This window comes from Opisthocomus hoazin, chromosome 1 (genome assembly GCF_030867145.1).
Source record: "Opisthocomus hoazin isolate bOpiHoa1 chromosome 1, bOpiHoa1.hap1, whole genome shotgun sequence".
Lineage (NCBI taxonomy): Eukaryota > Metazoa > Chordata > Aves > Opisthocomiformes > Opisthocomidae > Opisthocomus > Opisthocomus hoazin.
Window position 1 is genome coordinate 11,432,719 of NC_134414.1, and position 17,768 is coordinate 11,450,486.

At 48.3% G+C, this 17,768-nt stretch overlaps 1 protein-coding gene across 1 annotated transcript in view; it reads right to left on the reverse strand.

The window, feature by feature from the left end:
- ME3 (malic enzyme 3) overlaps positions 1-16,332 on the reverse strand; it is a 139,065-nt gene extending 122,733 nt beyond the window's left edge. The window contains exon 1 of the mRNA XM_075417156.1: positions 16,144-16,332. Within this exon, the coding sequence (XP_075273271.1) occupies positions 16,144-16,332 (189 nt within the window). The remainder of the gene's footprint in view (positions 1-16,143) is intronic.
- Between the last annotated feature and the right edge of the window lie 1,436 nt (positions 16,333-17,768).

The following is a 17,768-nucleotide window of genomic DNA, read 5'->3' on the forward strand; positions in this document are numbered from 1 at the left end:
GACAGGAAAAAGCAATGCTGCCTCAAGGTTGAAGGCTCTTTCTAGAAGACATAAAGAATTTCCCACAGTATGAAGTTACTATGAACTTGAAATTACTATGAACCTGAAAGGGATGAGGCTCACAGAACTTCACGCAAATTTGGGTTGGGCCCCAAATCAGGGTTCATTGCAATCAGCTTAGAGCTTGAGAAAAATTTTGCAACACTAGGAAAGTTAAAACCAGTGGTGAACTGAGCAAGTGACTGTTTTATCAACATGACTGAAGCTCGTACCTCCCACAAGCACGCTTGATACAGCACCACAGTTCAGACATTGGATGCTGATGATGCCAAGCAAAGACACTGAGACAGACCTGAGAGCAGTTTCTGCTGTTCATTGCTTCCTAGGAGACCTGTAACCGCGTTCGCTGCTCTTCTTCCCTGCTCCAGCACTGGGGAACATTTCAGGTCCTGTGAGCTGCTTTATTTATTCTCTGACAAAAAATAAAAAGTTAAAAGCATCCACTTTACTGAACTTGCAGTTCTTCAGGAAGTACTAATTGAAAACTCCTTGCTCTGTGTTACAAATTGCAGTGCAAATATTATGATTCGGTAAGTCAAACCAGATTAATATCCCTCATTCCCTGCAGGAAATCCTAACAAACGCTACGAGGGTTTCCAGCTTTGCAGGAAGTGAAACCGCTGGACTCTGCTACACTTTTATGTTTGGCTTCAGTGGGAAACTCATTTTGCAACTCCAACAAATACCAGCGACATTCCTACAAGCGAAGTAGCCCAGCTGCCAGTCAACGGGACATTTGACCTTGAAGAGTAACCCGAAAGGCACTTGTACAAAACAACAAGGTCTGGTTACAATTGCACTCTCACTGCCAAATCCATTAAAGCTTATCTTTAAAATGCAATTAACTTTTAAAACGTGGCCAACAGCAAACCTATTTTCCATCAGCAGCCAGCTGCTGCTTTCCAGCACCTTTGTGTCTCTTCTATTTCTATGAGCAATGACTTTGTTATAAATTCAAATACAGTTAACATGTTAAATCCAAAACAATCACTTGCCCTTAGGGAGAGCGGCCCAGTTCCAGCAAGCACCAAGTCATGCATTCATTCTGGTTTCATAATCCCAGTTACCCTTGGCCAGTGGACATCTGGAAGGTCACAATTCAAAGGCACTTCTGCAAGTTTTATTAAGCTACCTGAACTCTCCAGGGCAGCAGCTCTTGTGAAGAAGTCCAGCTCTTCTTGCCTGCATGCCAGAGGACAGCTTTTGGCACTGGAAAGGCATCACTGAGTTCGTTGCTCCAGAGTGCAGCAGGAAGACGGATGAGCTTGGACAGATGATGCTAAAACAAAGAGCTCTAAAAAGCACTTTTAATTTTTGGGATACACAGCTACGGAAGCAGCTGGAGCCTCCATGCGATTCTGTATCAGCAGAAATCAATGATACTGGCAAGTGCCATTTTTGCTTTGAGATTTTGGCTGGAACAATTAGTAAGCACAATTTTGCACATAGGCTTCCATTGTAATTACCATCTATTAACAGAGAAAGCTGGTGAAACTTCACACTACACTACCTTTAATCTCACCCTTTTGTGATCAAATAGTCTCACATCTTGAACAGTACAGTTCCTTATTCCCAAGCTCAAAAAAAGGCTCGATGCAAAGTCGACTGAAATCAGCAGAAAGCCTCCCAACAGCTTCAGCCTATGCTGCCTCTTCGAAACCGAAGAGCAATGCTTAGGGAGACCTCGGTGCTGTTGCAAGCATTTCCCCCCCCCCCCCAGGCATAAGCCAGTAAAAGCTGCTGGCATCAGCACATGGCGTGAAAGGCATGTCACACATGTCTCCTTCTAAGAAATACTGCTGCACATCACAACCTGGGCAACTGACCAAACCTAAAAGGAATCTGCTGCATGTGTGCAGTGAGAAACAAGTCCCTGTGGCACGGGCACAGAAAATCTTCCGGACTTGAGCGGGGAAAAAATTCTTTTATTACTTCTGAGCAACTGAGTTTGTGTTTGAATGTGATTTACTTGACAAGCTTATCAGACACCAATGTAAGCAAATTCACTGGTGAGTATAAAGCAGCAGACACCGCCGAACACAAGCCATTCTGCATCAGGATCAGCATTAACTGATGCTTGGCAAGTCTTCTCCAGCTATGCCTACCTGGAATCACCTCTACCACTGCTTTCCATCTCCTTCACCCACCAAGCCACGCCATCTGCTAGGCACTGTGGGGAGAGAGGAGGTTTCAACTCTTCTTCCCAATACCCTCATCGCTTCAAACACCCCTCTTGTGCAAACTCTGTCTCCCACCCAGCAGCCACCTAAACTGCTGAACTACTCCAGTGCAACGATGGGTGTCCTTCATGTCCCTGCACAACCCCTTTCTCTACCCCACCAGGGTGTCTGCCGGAATTCAGACTTTGTGCACATCGCACTAGCACAAATGGTTTTCTCTCCCAGCTTTTTTTTGTTTTTGAAGAGGGTCTATTTAAAAAAAAATCCAAATCAATGGGAAATATGATACATTTTTAGATTATATATTTTTTCCCCACAGTATTCAGACTTACCAATTCAACAAGCGATTTTTTTTTTTCATTTGGCTCATTTTATGGCTAGATTTAGAAAACTTTACACAGTATTAGCGGAGAGCAAGGCCTTGCCTTGTCCCTCCAATAACTGTGATCAAGGGATCAGATTTACAGAAGCAGTTGTTCCACCCCAGCAATAAGCTGTAGATGCAAAGGGCAACATGAAGACATCTAATTCCCTGCAGAGTAGGAAACGGCTCACAGGGAGAGGTTTTCTTTGGGGTTTGGGCTTTTTTTATTGCTATAGTTGGCGTTTTTTATTGGGCCAGTTGATCTAGTTGGAGATAAAAAAAATTAAGTTGCTAGAAGCAGGGCTATGAATGTGAAAATCCCTGGTTTTACTTCTTCCCCCCGCCCCACCTAAATCAGCTGGCCTCATAAAACACATTCTCTCTCCTTCCAGCCCCTGCGCTGCTTACACGCTTAACAGAAGTCTTCATAATCAGGATATTTCCAAAAATTACAGAATTTGGCACTTCTGATACATTCTCTTATTTGCAAATAATCACAGCTAAAATTACCTGCAGGTTTAACATCAAACCCTTCAAAGGGAGATTAAACCTAACAGTTTCCACAATGAATTTAACCACATGGGGAAGTGACAAATCCACTAGCCAAGGCAAAGAGTTACAAGTTCAAAATGTCTTGTCCAGGAGAACATAACACTGTTGTACTTGAAATAACCAACTCCTTCCTATGTTACAAAACACAGCAAAGCCTTAACTGCACGTTTTACGAGGCTGAACAGAGTTAACCCATACGGACACACTGCAAAACAGACTTCTCACTTTGTAAGCTAGACACACAGAAAAAAAATGCTCTGAGATATGGAGCTAGTCTTTTTCTATACCCAATACAGAAGATTACCGAAAATCTGTCTCGGTTCCATGGTTCCCCGTGTTGAAAAAGGATATATGCACAACAGAGAGCTGCAAAGTGAAGGGAAGCAGAAAATGTTGATACGCAGAAAACTTTTGCGTTGGCGTTATTTTCTTTGTCAGAACCACAGTCTGCTCAGTTTATGTCTGAGCTTTGTGTTTGGCAGCTGCAGTACTATAAAAAGCGTTGCCATTTAAAACATTTTTAAAAGAAACATATTGTTTTAGGCTAACAATACATCAGTCATTTATCAAAACGTCATGTTGTTTGGGGAGACAGATAGCAAGTCTCACCCCTGGGCCTCAAAAAGGAGGTTAAAAATTAAAAACATGCTCATCACCTCTACTAGAGCACATTATAAGCTGAAAGTAGTCAAGTCTGCTGTTGTGCTAAGTCCTCTGTTGAAAGAGAAGGAATTACAGCACAGTGTTTATTCTCCTCCAAGCATCAAGGCCCGTCTGACCTGCTGACAACAACTCTCAGGCTAAGTCTGTCCCAAAAGAATTTATTTGGGAGAAAGCTACAACAGGGTGTCTGATAAGTCAGTGAGAAAAAGACAGAAAAAAAAGGAACAGAGGAAAAGCAAAAGAGAAAGAAGAAACATTGTTTTTGTAGCCTGATTTGTCTCCTAGGTTTTGCCAGTGTAAGAATATTTCTAGATCCAGAACCCCAAGGGTAATTAAAATAACCGTTTGCCTCTCAGCTCCCTGCTCCTTTGATTAAAAATACATCAACAAAACAGGACCATCTGTACTCCTGCATGGCATTTAATCAGAGACAGGTAGAGGCGGTGCTTCTCCTGCGCCGAGCAGCCTCCAGCTTCCAGCGACGCCAGGCGTGTGCCTCGGCAGCTCCGACACCAACCGCGGGGTCCCAGCCCCGCGAGGGCTCGGAGCTGGCAACGCACCCCGGCACGCGCTGCCAGGGCCACGCTCTGCAGCCAAGAACGAGGAAAAGACAGAAACCACAGGAGAGCGACCAAAAGCAGAGGTTTGCACAGCACCTGCCATGAGCCAGGCAAGTTCTTGGGGCAAAAAGGTAAATCAACATCGCTCATAGCAAGCCAGGGAGAGAAAACCATCCCAAAGCCCCAGAGGAGCCCATACATTATAAATACAACTTCCCCCTCGAGCAGGGGGTATCAATAGGGTGCAGTTGTCTGTTATCAGCTCCTGGATTAAATCCTGGTTCTCCCGCAGCTCACAGGAACCAGCCACGGCTTGCAGCAGGACCAACCCGGGCTCTCAGACAGCTCCATGGAACCCAGTTCCTTCTTTCCGAGCACAAGGCACCGCTCTGCGCACCTTACTCGTAACCGTGGAATAGTGCTGGAGCACCAGTCCACCAGCAAAACACACCTAGTGAACAGAGAGATGACTACGGATGCTTTGTTCCAGCATGCTTTCTTATTAATGAGAAAAATAAAAAAAAGGTTAATTATATGGAAGTTTCTGCAGATGCCATGAAAACTAAGAATTATTTGTGGGGGCAAGGAGGGGAGCATGAGGGGACAAACAGTGTATGGCAAGAAGATTACTACTGTGTATTAAACTGAAAAACTCCCTCATATTGTGCTGAATCCCATTTATTGTTCTCTAAATTTAAAAAACTATACAGTACCATTTGTAATTATTATGTTCCGTTCCAAGGCATATGCAGGCTATGGAATTTATGCTGATTTGAAGAAATCACACACCGCACTATATCGTGTCAGCAGATGAAAAACAGAACAGAAACTAGGTATAAAGTGATTTGAGATACAAGATTCAGGGTCAAACTACACAGCTGAGGTCATCCTGTAAGTTTATAAAACGATCTTGTCTATCTATGTCCACTGGGAGCCTAACAAGCCCCATTTTTGACACCAATTTCAGTACTTTGAAGTGATAAAACTGGGACAAAGCAGCATTTTCTTTTTTTTTTTTTTTTTACAAAACACTCTCACCTTGCAGTAGCGGAATCCGAATCCCCGTGCTGCTCCTACTACAGTAAAGCACCATGAGAGAGCCGGTGCAACCTGTGGGTGTTTCAGGCACCCAACTCCCATCAGCTGGGCAGCTTTTCTGCTTTTCTCCCTGGAAGGAGGGTCATTGTGCATCGAGACCCAAACCTCAGGATCCCAAGCACTCAGTTTCTCTTACCATCAGACTTCAAATCAGAGCAGTGGAGTCACTGAACAGTTTCTATCTCTTGTTCCTAAGAAATTGCTGGCCTGGTTTGTGTCTTCGTTAAAGACCCACCTTTCCTTTCTCAGCTCTGAAGGAATGCCAGTAACAGCAGCTAGAGTGTTCCTCTGGAGGCGGCTGCTACAGAAGCTAAAGAGGAATTCAGTTTACATTCTCTTTATCCAAAATCAAGTCAAATGGAATTTGCTCTAGTCTAGTTTTGTTCAGCGAGTGCCAGATCCATGAGACACCAAAAGCAAAAATTCAGGGGTCAAACTGCCAGATAGCACTACAAAGCTACCGGACTGATCTCTAGTAGGGACCTTACTGCATGGAAAATCCATCCAAAATCAAAACAAAGCCACAAAATATCGCTCTCCACTTCATCTTGTGAATTGCCACTGCCTTTCAGCAGCTCCAGTGAAATCATCGCTGAATCTGACGAGCACCAATGACTCACCTGAACATACAGCAGCACACAGCTTCTAACCTCAATGACATTCTATGTCATGCTACGTATGTGGGGCAAGGCTTGAAGTCTGCTGAGGTCAGTGGAGCGAAGACTGTTTACAGGACCAGCCCCACATATAACATGCTTCGGCTTCACTAGATGCAATCAACAGGAATGCTGTTAACATTCAGCCCTGGATCCATTCTAACTGCAACAATATCAATTTTCATACTATTTATCAAGCAGGTTGTGTTACTTAAGGCAAATTCTTCTTCCAGCACCAAAAAACTTAATCCACTCTATAAAACAAGAGCTACATTCAGTCCTGGCTCTGCCCTGCCAAAACATGGCTGGTGTAAGGATTAAGGTTTCTATAAATGAAAGGGCATGATAAAAAGAAAGTAACATAGGCAGCTAACAATCTGATGAATTTCCACAACTTAAAGGCAATTTTAAAGGTATTTTTATAACATAAACAGCTCAGAAAACAGAAACACATATTTTGGTACAAACACAATTTATTTTTATTAACATCTTACAGTGAGTGCAAGCATAAACTCAGCACCTATAAAAGCTGCCCAAATAATACTTCAAGGCCTCCCAATGCACTTACCAGGGCTAAAGGCAAAACGAGGACCAGTGTATCACGGGCTTAGCACAGCCCAGACAGAGGCAGGGGCTGCGCCAGCACCCCTCTCGCCTTGGCAGCAGCAGACCTGCCTCTGCACTTCCAAGCTGTTCCACGAGAGCTCTAGCCCCAAAGCATTAGTGGCATCCCAAAGGGGTGAGTGACAGGGCTGGCAGGAGATTATGCCAAGGGATGGGAAGGCAGGTGGCCCTCTGGTTTGGTACGACAAGGAAAGGAGCACCGACAGATTTAGCTTGGGCTTATTTTGCTGATCACGACGTAACGACAAAGTTCTTTGGTATCAAAACATTAGGAAATGCCATTGCCAAAAGAGACTTCGGACTCAGAAAGAGATATGCTTGACACTAACACCGAACAAACAAAAATGAAACTCCACGCACCAGGATGAAGGCCAAAACAAATCTGACTGAGCAGTGGTATTTCCAGAATGCCACCATATTTGCCAAAATACTGGGCCAAAGCTCATCTCCTCAGAGTGTGCTTCCACTGAAGTCAGGGATGACACACCTAGGTTTGACTGATGAAATAAAGAACATGGAAAAACATGAACACAGCCTCTCTGCTCTGCACACGATCAAAGGCTCATCACACTGCACACTGCTCCAGCTCCCTCCCGTTTCAACTCCAGAAGAGTTCGAGCATGATTTGACAGAGAGCTTGCTCTCAGCTATGGTTTGGCTCAGGTCTGAAGTGGCCCACATGCCACAGGTTTTGGCCATGAAAGTGTCTTGTTCGGTATCCCTAGAAACACAAGAGTCCTCCCAGGTCAGTCTGTCCACACGAGCACCCTGCCTCCAGCAGCACCCACAAACCTTAAGCACAGTTAACAGCACAGGTAAACAGGTTACTCTTCCTCTCCATGCTCCCAACCTTTCATTATTTTCAGTTTGGGGACTTCCTAACCCAGCCGCGGTTTTAGTGTATTTAGTAACTCTCAGCAGATTCTTTTTTTTTTAAATGAACTTGTCCAGTCTAAAACTTGTCCCCCAAAACTTGCTCAAATAGCTATGAGCTCCTGAAAAATAAATGGGGAACCTCCAAACCCAGCTCACCTCGTGCTCTGACTCTGCAAAACAAGAACAGATGGAGCCGAGAGTGACGCAGCCGCTCCCAGCCCTGCGCGTTCCCAGTAGTCACACGTCCGTCCAGACCTAACGCCAGCCAGCCAGAAACGCCGGCTGTAAGAATACATGTAACCTTGCGGGTTCAGAGAGATTTACTAACCTGGTAACAGAATCCTGCCTCCATTTGATCTTGCCAACTGCCATTTCAGACACACTGTTCTTGTGCTCGTTACTAATTTTGTTTAAATGCAACCATTTTACAAATCCAGCTAATTTTAGGGCTGCTTCACCACAGTTGCCAAGTACAGCCATGCGCAAGACCGTACCATTTTTTCCTCAGCTGCAGTGGCAAATCACTGACACCACGTTCAAGGAACCCTCGGTCAGCTCATTTCTGACCTCCGCAAAGCTGAAGGACAAACAAACTTTCTGCATTTTAACGATGCAAACAGCAGTACATTCCAAAACCACTGCAGAAACATACAGCAGTTCTTCAAAGTTTCATCCTTACAGACCCTGACTAGTATAGAACCATAGAATCATAGAAAGTTTTGGGTCGGAAGGGACCCCTAGAGGTCATCTAGTCCAACCCCCCTGCAGCAAGCAGGGACACCACTAACTAGATCAGGTTGCTCAGAGCCCTGTCCAACCTGGTCTTGAATGTTTCCAGGGATGGGGCCTCCACTGCCTCTCTGGGCAACCCGTTCCAGTGTTTCACCACCCTCATTGTAAAGAACTTCTTCCTTATATCCAGCCTAAACCTACCCTGTTTTAGTTTAAAACCATTGCCCCTCGTCCTGTCACTGCTGTTTCTACTAAAAAGATTGTCCCCATCTTTCCTATAGGCTCCCTTTAAGTACTGAAAGGCTGCAATTACAGTAATTCATTATGACATTGCAAGGAAATGTTACAGGCGCAGGGGCCATCTGTGGTGGTGCAGCCCCCCCTCACAGCTGGCAACCCCAGAACCAGCCAGCGCTGTGCTCTTGCTGGCACTGCAGGAGCCGTTAGCTGCTGTGCAGCAACGTTCCCTGCCCTTGTACAGGAGCAGTGAGCTGGGCCCATCAGGCGCTCCCTGACCGCACCTGAATCTCCTGATGCCCGGAGTCGCACCCGCCTGGTCAACGTCAGAACTGTGCATTCTGGGTACTGCGGGAATTGTGTAGCTGCTGTCTAAATATCACGATTGTATCATGCGGATCGTGACCAGGATGGAGAATCACTGATGTCTAAGGTCAGTCATCTTGAGACCCTACAAACAGTGGTGCCACGGAAGGCCCTCTGAGCTCTTCTGGTCCGCAGCGGGCTGTGCCCAGTAACTCCCTCGGAGTGGGACGCCTCTCAGAGCAACCAGTGAACTACCTGGGCTGATCTCCTTGAGACTCAGCCTTCACCTGAGAAACCATTCGATTTGAAGCGAGTATTATTTCACTGAATTTGAGGGGAATTTTTATGACTCTGTGTGTGTGAATCAATTCAAAGCATAATATTCTATTACTGTGACTGTAATAGCAAACTTTTTCTAATCACTCTGTAAATGCTAAATTAATGAGTGACTAATAGCTGCTAAATGATTAGCTGCTAATGTGATTCTCTCTCTCAACTGTGAACATGCCCTGAATTGCTGCTAAATATATCCCTTAGACATAAACCGTAGTGGTCTAAGGTCGGTTCTGGATCCAGCCACACCTAGGCTCCTCTCTGAGAAGGAGTTTAGCAAGCAAGAGGGTCCAGTCCGAACCTGGTGACTCAACGGGAGGGTCTCCCTTACACCTTACGCTTTTCTTCTACTCTGTATAAATCATTTTCCACTCAAAACCTCCTTCGATTTTGTATTCCATTCATAAGCAATAAAGTGAACCACACCAACAAACTTTGTAAGCTCACATTTTCTAAGTTTTCAGTAAAACCTTTTCTTGCAAAACCTTTGAGTGATCCTAACCACTCATTCGTGACACCACCCCCCCGTGCCGAAAGATGAGCCGGCGAGAAGATGACCAGCCTGGCTGAAAGCAGAGCTTTGGCCGGAACTCAGGGAAAAAAGGAGAGTTTATGGTCTTTGGAAGAAGAGGCAGGCAACTCAGGAGGAGTACAAGGATGTCGTGAGGTTATGCAGGGAGCAAATTAGAAGATCCAAACCCCAACTAGAACTTAATTTGGCTACTGCTGTAATAGACAACAAAAAATGTTTCTATAAATACATTAGCGACAAAAGAAGGGTGAAGGAGAACCTCCCTTCTTTATTGGATGCGGGGGGAAACGCAGTGACAAAGGGTGAGGAAAAGGCTGAGGTACTTCACGCCTTCTGTGACCCACTTGTTCTCATGGTACCCAGCCCCCTGCGCTGGAAGACAGGGACAGGAAGCAGAATGAAGCCCACAAAACCCAAGGGGAAATGGACAGTGACCTGCTACGCCACATTGACACACACAGGTCTATGGGGCTGGACGGGGTACACCCAAGGGTGCTGACTGAGCTGGTGGATGTGCTCATCAAGCCACTTTCCGTCACCTATCAGCAGTCCTGGCCAACCAGGCAGGTCCCAGATGACTGGAGGCTCTCCAATTTGACGCCCATCTACAAGAAGGGCTGGAAGGAGGATCCTGGGAACTACAGGCCTGTCAGCCTGACCTCGGTGCCGGGCAAGATTATGGAGCGATTCATCCTGAGTGTGCTCACTGGGCATGTGAAGGACAACCAGGGGATCAGGCCCAGCCAGCACAGGTTTGTGAAAGGCAGGTCCTGCTTGACTAACCTGATCCCTGCAGGTTAACCTGGACTTTAGTAAAGCCTTTGACACTGTTTCCCATAGCATTCTCCTGGAGAACCTAGCTGCTCATGGCTTAGATGGGTCTACTCTTTGCTGAGTAGAAAGCAGACTGGTTGGCAAAGTCCAGAGAGTGGTGGTGAATGGAGTTAAATCCAGCTGGCGGCCGGTCACGAGTGGTGTTCCCCAGGGCTCAGTGCTGGGGCCACTCCTGTTTAACACCTTGATCAATGATCTGGATGAGGGGATTCAGTGCTCCCTCAGGAATTTTGCAGATGACACCAAGTTGGGTGGGAGTGTCGATTTGCTTGAGGGTAGGAAGGCTCTGCAGATGGATCTGGACAGACTGGATCGATGGGCCAAAGCCAGCTGTATGAGGTTCAACAAGGCCAAGTGCTGGGTCCTGCACTTCGGTCACAACAACCCCATGCAATGCTACAGGCCTGGGGAGGAGCCCCAGCTGCCCGGTGGAAAAGGACCTGGGGGTGCTGGTCGACAGTCAGCTGAACATGAGCCAGCAGTGTGCCCAGGTGGCCAAGAAGACCAACGGCACCCTGGCTTGGATCAGGAATAGTGTGGCCAGCAGGAGTAGGGAGGGGATCGTGCCCCTGTACTCAGCACTGGTGAGGCTGCACCTGGAGTCCTGTGTTCAGTTTTGGGCCCCTCACTACAAGGACATTGAGGGGCTGGAGCGTGTCCAGAGAAGGGCAACGAGGCTGGTGAAGGGTCTGGAGAACAAGTCTTAGCAGGAGCAGCTGAGGGAACTGGGGCTGTTTAGTCTGGAGAAGAGGAGGCTGAGGGGGGACCTTATCGCTCTCTCCAACTACCTGAAAGGAGGTTGTAGTGAGACAGGTGTTGGTCTCTTCTCCCAGGTAACTAGTGATAGGATGAGAGGCAATGGCCTCAAGTTGCATCAGGGGAGGTTTAGACTAGATATTAGGAAAAACTTCTTCATCTCAAGCATTGTCAAGCACTGGACCAGGCTGCCCAGGGAAGTGGTGGAGTCACCACCCCTGGAGGTATTTACAAGACCTGTAGATGTAGCACTCAGGGACATAGTTTAGTGGTGGACGTGGCAGTGTTAGGTTTATGGTTGGACTCGAAGATCTTAAGGTTCCAACCTAATCCAAACTAAATGATTCCATGACACATTCCAAGAAAAGAAATGGACAGCACGCACGCATATTGAAAGAGTAGAGGGCATTATCCAGACAGACACGGAAGGCCCCGACTTCTGATCTCCGCACTGCCCCTCGCAGAAAATTTTAGTGTATTATCTCAGCCTTTCAAATATAGCAATATCCTGCCACTCTGAAAACAAACTGTGACCTCCAGTTCTGCATCTGTTTGTGCTGGCAGCTCTCCAAGGAGGCACGATTTATCTCAAAATTAGGTCTTCCAGCAAAATGCATGAAGTGCTGTCAATCTTCCAACTGAACAGTGCAGTCAGGTGTCATGTCCAAAATCGACTGTAATTTTGTTCACGATTTTTGAGCCCCTACAGGTGTGCGGTCAAACTGGGAATTGCCCAGCTCAGTCTGTGTTTGACCACAGAGAGGGCGCGTGAATTTGACAGAGTGCCTGGGAGAACAGGGGAATCATGAAGAGCACATCAGAGACGAGCAGAATTGCAAGGATCTTAGGAAACGACAGCAGCGTCAGAGAGATGACCCAACATGGCCCTGACCACACCAAACACAAGGTAACTTTGATAAATAAGGCAGTGAGTAAGAGGTACCCCATCTTTCCTCCCAGGAGCCGAGTGTTGAGTTAGCTTTTCACAAGGCTGAAGCCCCACAGCAGAACAGACTTGTCCCTCAGCAAGTCCAGCACTGCTGCTGCCCTGTTAGCAAGCCACTCGCTCACACATGGCCAAAGCTTCTAAGCAATCCTCCTGGAATCCAGCTCGTACTTGGATCACTACAGGACACTCTTACCGATTCTCTGTGGCTATCTGACACTGTTAACATTTTTAGGTTTTCCAACTTTGCAGCATTCAAAGGCATGAAAAGAAGAACTTCATGAAAACGTGTCAAGTTTTTCCTCATCCACCTTTTGCTTCTGAGACTGTTCTGCCAACTGAGAACCACCACTATTGCCTTTTCAGACCACAAGTACCCTTCATAAGAAAGCTGACATTTCCCGAGCCCTGCCCTTAGGTCAGAGGCTGTAATACCTGCAAACAGAAGGAAGAACCATATCTGAATAGCACAGAACAAACACACTGCACTCGAAGTCTCATGAGCATAGATGGAGCATAACCGGTTCTGTCTCCGAAGTTCCTCCGACTGCCCGAGGACTGAAGCTACAGCATTTCCTCGCACATGACTTCCCCAGTGTCACACAGAAAACCTGAGACATAAACAAACACGGTCTCAGAGATGGAACCCAGTCTTGCCTTAACTGCAAGCCAGTTTTCTCTCTAAATTTTCCCCACAATGCCTTGTGCAGTAAGCTTTTATACACAATGCACAGATTGGCCAAATAATTTAAGGACTGGAGATAACTCATTTACCATCCATACTTCACACTGTTGGCACCCCTTGATTAGTATTTAGGAATTCTATTCCTTTACATCCGAAAAACCAGACACATTCACACAGTAAACAATGACCAAAGGAAAGGAACAGCTGCAAATTTCTTACATCCATCACTCAATTTTTTATCTATTTTTGTCTCCAGGCAAAGCAGAGGAGCTTCTCAGAGGACAGCCTGCTTTTACTGATATTCAGGGTATTACAGAGGACCTGGCAGCAGTGACTTCTGACTCTGCTGCTTCTTCAAAGCACCTTCAACCTAGTAAGCAAGCAAAGACTTGGATCAATAACCTCAGATGGTAAATCTGCCTGTGATTCTGCTGGAGGGACATAGTCTTCTTCCTTGAATAAATACCACACACTTCATAGCTTTAGACTGATGCTTTAAGCTTCACTCAAAAGCTGTCAGACAGCCAGAGCATCGAATAAAGATTTGCAAAACACTTGCTGCCCAAAGCCTCACTTGTGAAAAACCTTCTCAGAGGTTCTTGGAGAGATGCAAGGAATATTCCCTGCAAAACAGCCTTTCATCAAATGAAAGCTCAGATTAAAGTAAGATCCATTGCAGCAAAACGGCAGTGACCCCATGCCAAAAGGGGTACAGCAACTACCAAAAGGGGCTTAGCTACCAAAAGGGTAAAGAGTAGTTGCTATTGTGATGAGAGTACAACAGCTGAAAACCTGTCGAGATCCCCGATTCTGACCTACACCGCTGCAGCGTGGCAGACCAAAGGGCCACCAAGCACACCCTCACCACACAGGAACTGCCTCAAGTATCTCATCTCATTTGAACACAGTTAATTCCTTAGATACTACAACGAGCTGTTAAGAGCAACAGAGAAATAGAAGTCAGTTTTTAAATGTTTGGAAAGAGAGCTTGAGCGTTTACTAATGACTAGATACTAGTTATGTAGGTACACAAAGAGGCAGTCCTCATCTCTTGCTGCAGATGTCAGCCACTTCTGTCCTCACCTGGATGTTCTGTAGATGACCTTACCAACAATTGTAAAGTCTGTACGGACAAAGGAATATAGCAACATAAACAGCAAATATCCAGGCTGGAGGCCAGCTGGGAGATTTCTCATGGCCAACTAAACACGGCACACTAGAATACATTTTACCTCTAACAGAAGTAGTTTTCTTCCCTTCTCTCCACATGGACCAAAATGCTGTTTAGACTTCAGAAAAATACTTTATTTCACTGGAATGGGGGAAAGTACTGCAGAAAAGCCTCAGTTCTGAAAATTATACAATCATACAATGCTTTGGGTTGGAAGGGACCTTTAGAGGTCACCTAGCCCAACTCCCCTGCAGTGAGCAGGGAAATCTTCAACCAGACCAGGCTGCTCAGAGCCCTGTGCAACCTGGCCTTGAATGTTTCCAGTGATGGGGCATCGACCACTTCTCTGAGCAATCTGTGCCAGTGTTTGATCACCCTCATGGTAAAAAACATCTTATATCTAGTCTAAACCTACCCTTCCTTAGTTTACAGCCATTACTCCTTCTCCTACTGCAACAAGCCCTGCTGGAAATATTTTCCCTATCTTTCCTATAAGCCCCACTAAGGTACTGAGAGGCTGCTCTAAGGTCTCCCTGCAGCCTTCTCTTCTCCAGGCTCCAAATGGGACATTCAAAATCTACTTCTGCAATAGCCAGATCAATTTAAAATATGCAATAGATTCAACTGTTTGTGTGTTACTATTGCATTACACCGAGCAAAGGTCAAAGTATTAATTTTTCAGTTGAAATTGATATATGTAACGCTATTAGAAACATTAGCTATGTCACACTCTGTAACCGTCATCGAGCACCCAAGAGAACAAGTGAGACACTCAAGCAAACCCCATCAAACCCACTTAATGGTAACAGACTACTGTTGCTTATGAGATAGCTGGCAATTCATCTTCTCTTCAGTCTTACAGACATGCACTCTATAACGATACAAATCCGACTGCCTACCAAGTTGCTGCGTATTCAGTAATATCTGCGCCACCGCGTGCCTTGGTCCTTAGGAGTGCACCTCTGCGGATGCTGAAACCGTACCGGGAGATGCAGCCCAGCGTACAGCCTACTACCGAAAGTCAAAGCTGCCATCCAGAGAGCCTCCAGTCCAGAAGGCGGCACAGAAGGTTCATACACCGAATAGCGACGTACTGAGCAGGTGATAAACAGCCACAGCCCCATCAACTATCCATACCATTTTTAATACCTCCTTATTTTTAAAGGTAATTAGTGTCTTTGTAGTTATTTCTAGCAATATTAATAGAAGAAACTGGATCCAAATATTCTTGACTCTGACATATTTGATCTTAAAATCTGCATCCAGATTTTTGTTTCCCCCCTTAAAATGATGGAAAGGGATGGAAAAGTAGCATGGGGATAAATTACAGGGTCTCATTTCACCCACCTTGAAAAGGTTTCTCCAAATGCTTTTTCTTTTTTGCCTTTTTTCTAAATTTGAGGTTTCCTAAGCATTGAGCATGAATACATCTTCACCCCAGCAAAATAAGCTCTTTTGGCAGCGGAATGCACATTGCTATGGATATGCTACAGAAGGAAGCTTTCAAGAACATGGAACGCTGTTTTAAGGTGAAGGTGTGAACGATCAGCTCCGCTGCCAGACGTGTAACACGACGTATCTCAAAACGGCTCAGGTGGCGGTGCTGGATCTTCAGCAGAGGCCGTGCTTTCCCCCGCCCGACGCGTTCGCGGTTTCGGGCGAGCGCTCCAGGTCCCAGCTGAAGGGTCACCTCCGCCCACCTCCGCCCTAGCCGGGCTCCTCCAGCGCTGCAGGCCCAGGGTCTCCGGGTGACCAGCTCCGCAGCAGGCACCCGGCCCAGCGGCCGAGCGCCCGCCAAACCCACCCAGAGCCCTGCCGGGATCACCCCACGGACACCCCAAACCGGGACCAGCAGTCGAGTGCCCGCCAAACCCACCAAGAGCTCTGCCGGGATCACCCCACGGACACCCCACACCGAGACCCCCGCCCTGCCTCCCTCCCTGCCGCCCCTGCCGCATGCCCCACGCCCGGCACCCACCTTGTTGAGGTGCGGGTTCCTGGTGATGTCGTAGCCCCGCTTCTTGAGGCCCGGGACCCCGCCGCGGCCGCCCGCGCCCCCCCCGGCCTGGCAGCTGCGGCCCCGGGCGAGGCCGAGCAGCAGCGGCCTCCGGGCAGCCGCCGCCACCCGCAGCAGGCGGCCGCCCGCCCCGCCGCACACCGGCTCCATCGCCCGGCCGCGGCTCCAGAGGGCGCGGGCGGAGGCGGCAGCAGCGGGCGGCGGCGAGGCCCGGCCCGGCCCCTCCCGGCGCGAAAGGAAACCCGGGAAGCGGATCCCGGTCCGGCCCCGCGGCGGTCGCGCCTCCCCCGTTACCTGTTAAGGCTGAGGGGAACGGGGAGCCCGCCCGGGGCCCCGCCTCCGCCGGGGGCAGCGCGCCCGCCCGCCCCGCCGCCGCCCGAGGGGAGGGGGCTCGGCCGGCCGGGGCTGGCCTGCCCGCCATGGCCGGGCCGGAGGGAGCGCCTGGCCCCGCCGCCGCCCGCTCCCGCCGGGGGTGCGCGTTTCCTCCGCCCGCCTTCGCCCAGGGCGTCCTGAGACCGAAACCCGGGCCGGTGCTGTGGGGAGGGGGATGGAGGAGGGGGACAAGACCCCCCAACCCCTCTCCCTGGGCGCTCGCCTGGCCGCCAGGCCGGGCACCGGACACCTCTTGGCACGGCGAGAGCTCCGTCAGGGTCCGGAGCATGGCGCGGGCCCGACGAGGCACCCCGACATCTCCGCGCTGGCAGAGGCGTCGAAAACCAGGCGGGAAGCCGGAGCTTGAGGTGATGAGAAGAGATGTCACCGCCGGACGGGCAGAGGCGAGGCGGAGCGGCGTGCTGGCTTCACAGGCACCTCCAGCAGCAGGGTCTGCGGGCGTGGGACCCCGCGGCAGCCCCCCGTTCCCGGGACGTGGCTCGTTCCGCGGGCCGGGGGTTCGCTGCCGTGCGGCGTCGGACCAGGCAGGGTTGGGGCCAGCACCTGGGTTTGGTGCCGTGGCCCAGCAGTCAGTTATCCGGCGTTTAGATCCACTGATAATCTAGACATTCCCTCGATAAAGTCTGTGTATACACTACACTGGACATAGAATCACAGAATGGTTTGGGTTGGAAGGGACCTTAAAGATCACCTAGTTCCAAGCCCCCTGCCATGAGCAGGGACATCTTCCACCAGACCAGGTTGCTCAGAGCTCCATCCAACCTGGCCTCAAACACTGCCAGGGAGGGGGCAGCCACAGCTTCTCTGGGCAACCTGGGCCAGTGTTTCACCACCCTCAGAGTGAAGAATTTCTTCCTTATATCTAATCTAAATCTCCCCTCTTTCAGTTTGAAGCCATCACCTCTTGTCCTATCACTACACACCCTTGTGAAAAGTCCCTCTCCATCCTTCCTGTAGGCCCCTTCAGGTACTGGAAGGCTGCTATGAGGTCACCCTGGAGCCTTCTCTTCTCCAGGCTGAACAGCCCCAATTCTCTTAGCCTGTCCTCGTAGGAGAGGTACTCCAGCCCATATTTATATACTCCACTGGTTACATTATTTAATTACGTATATTTTTGTGTATGTTCTAATCTGTGTTTTCTACTCACGGAAGAAGGCAGGTTTCTGCGTCCATTTTTTCAAAGAAATGAGTTG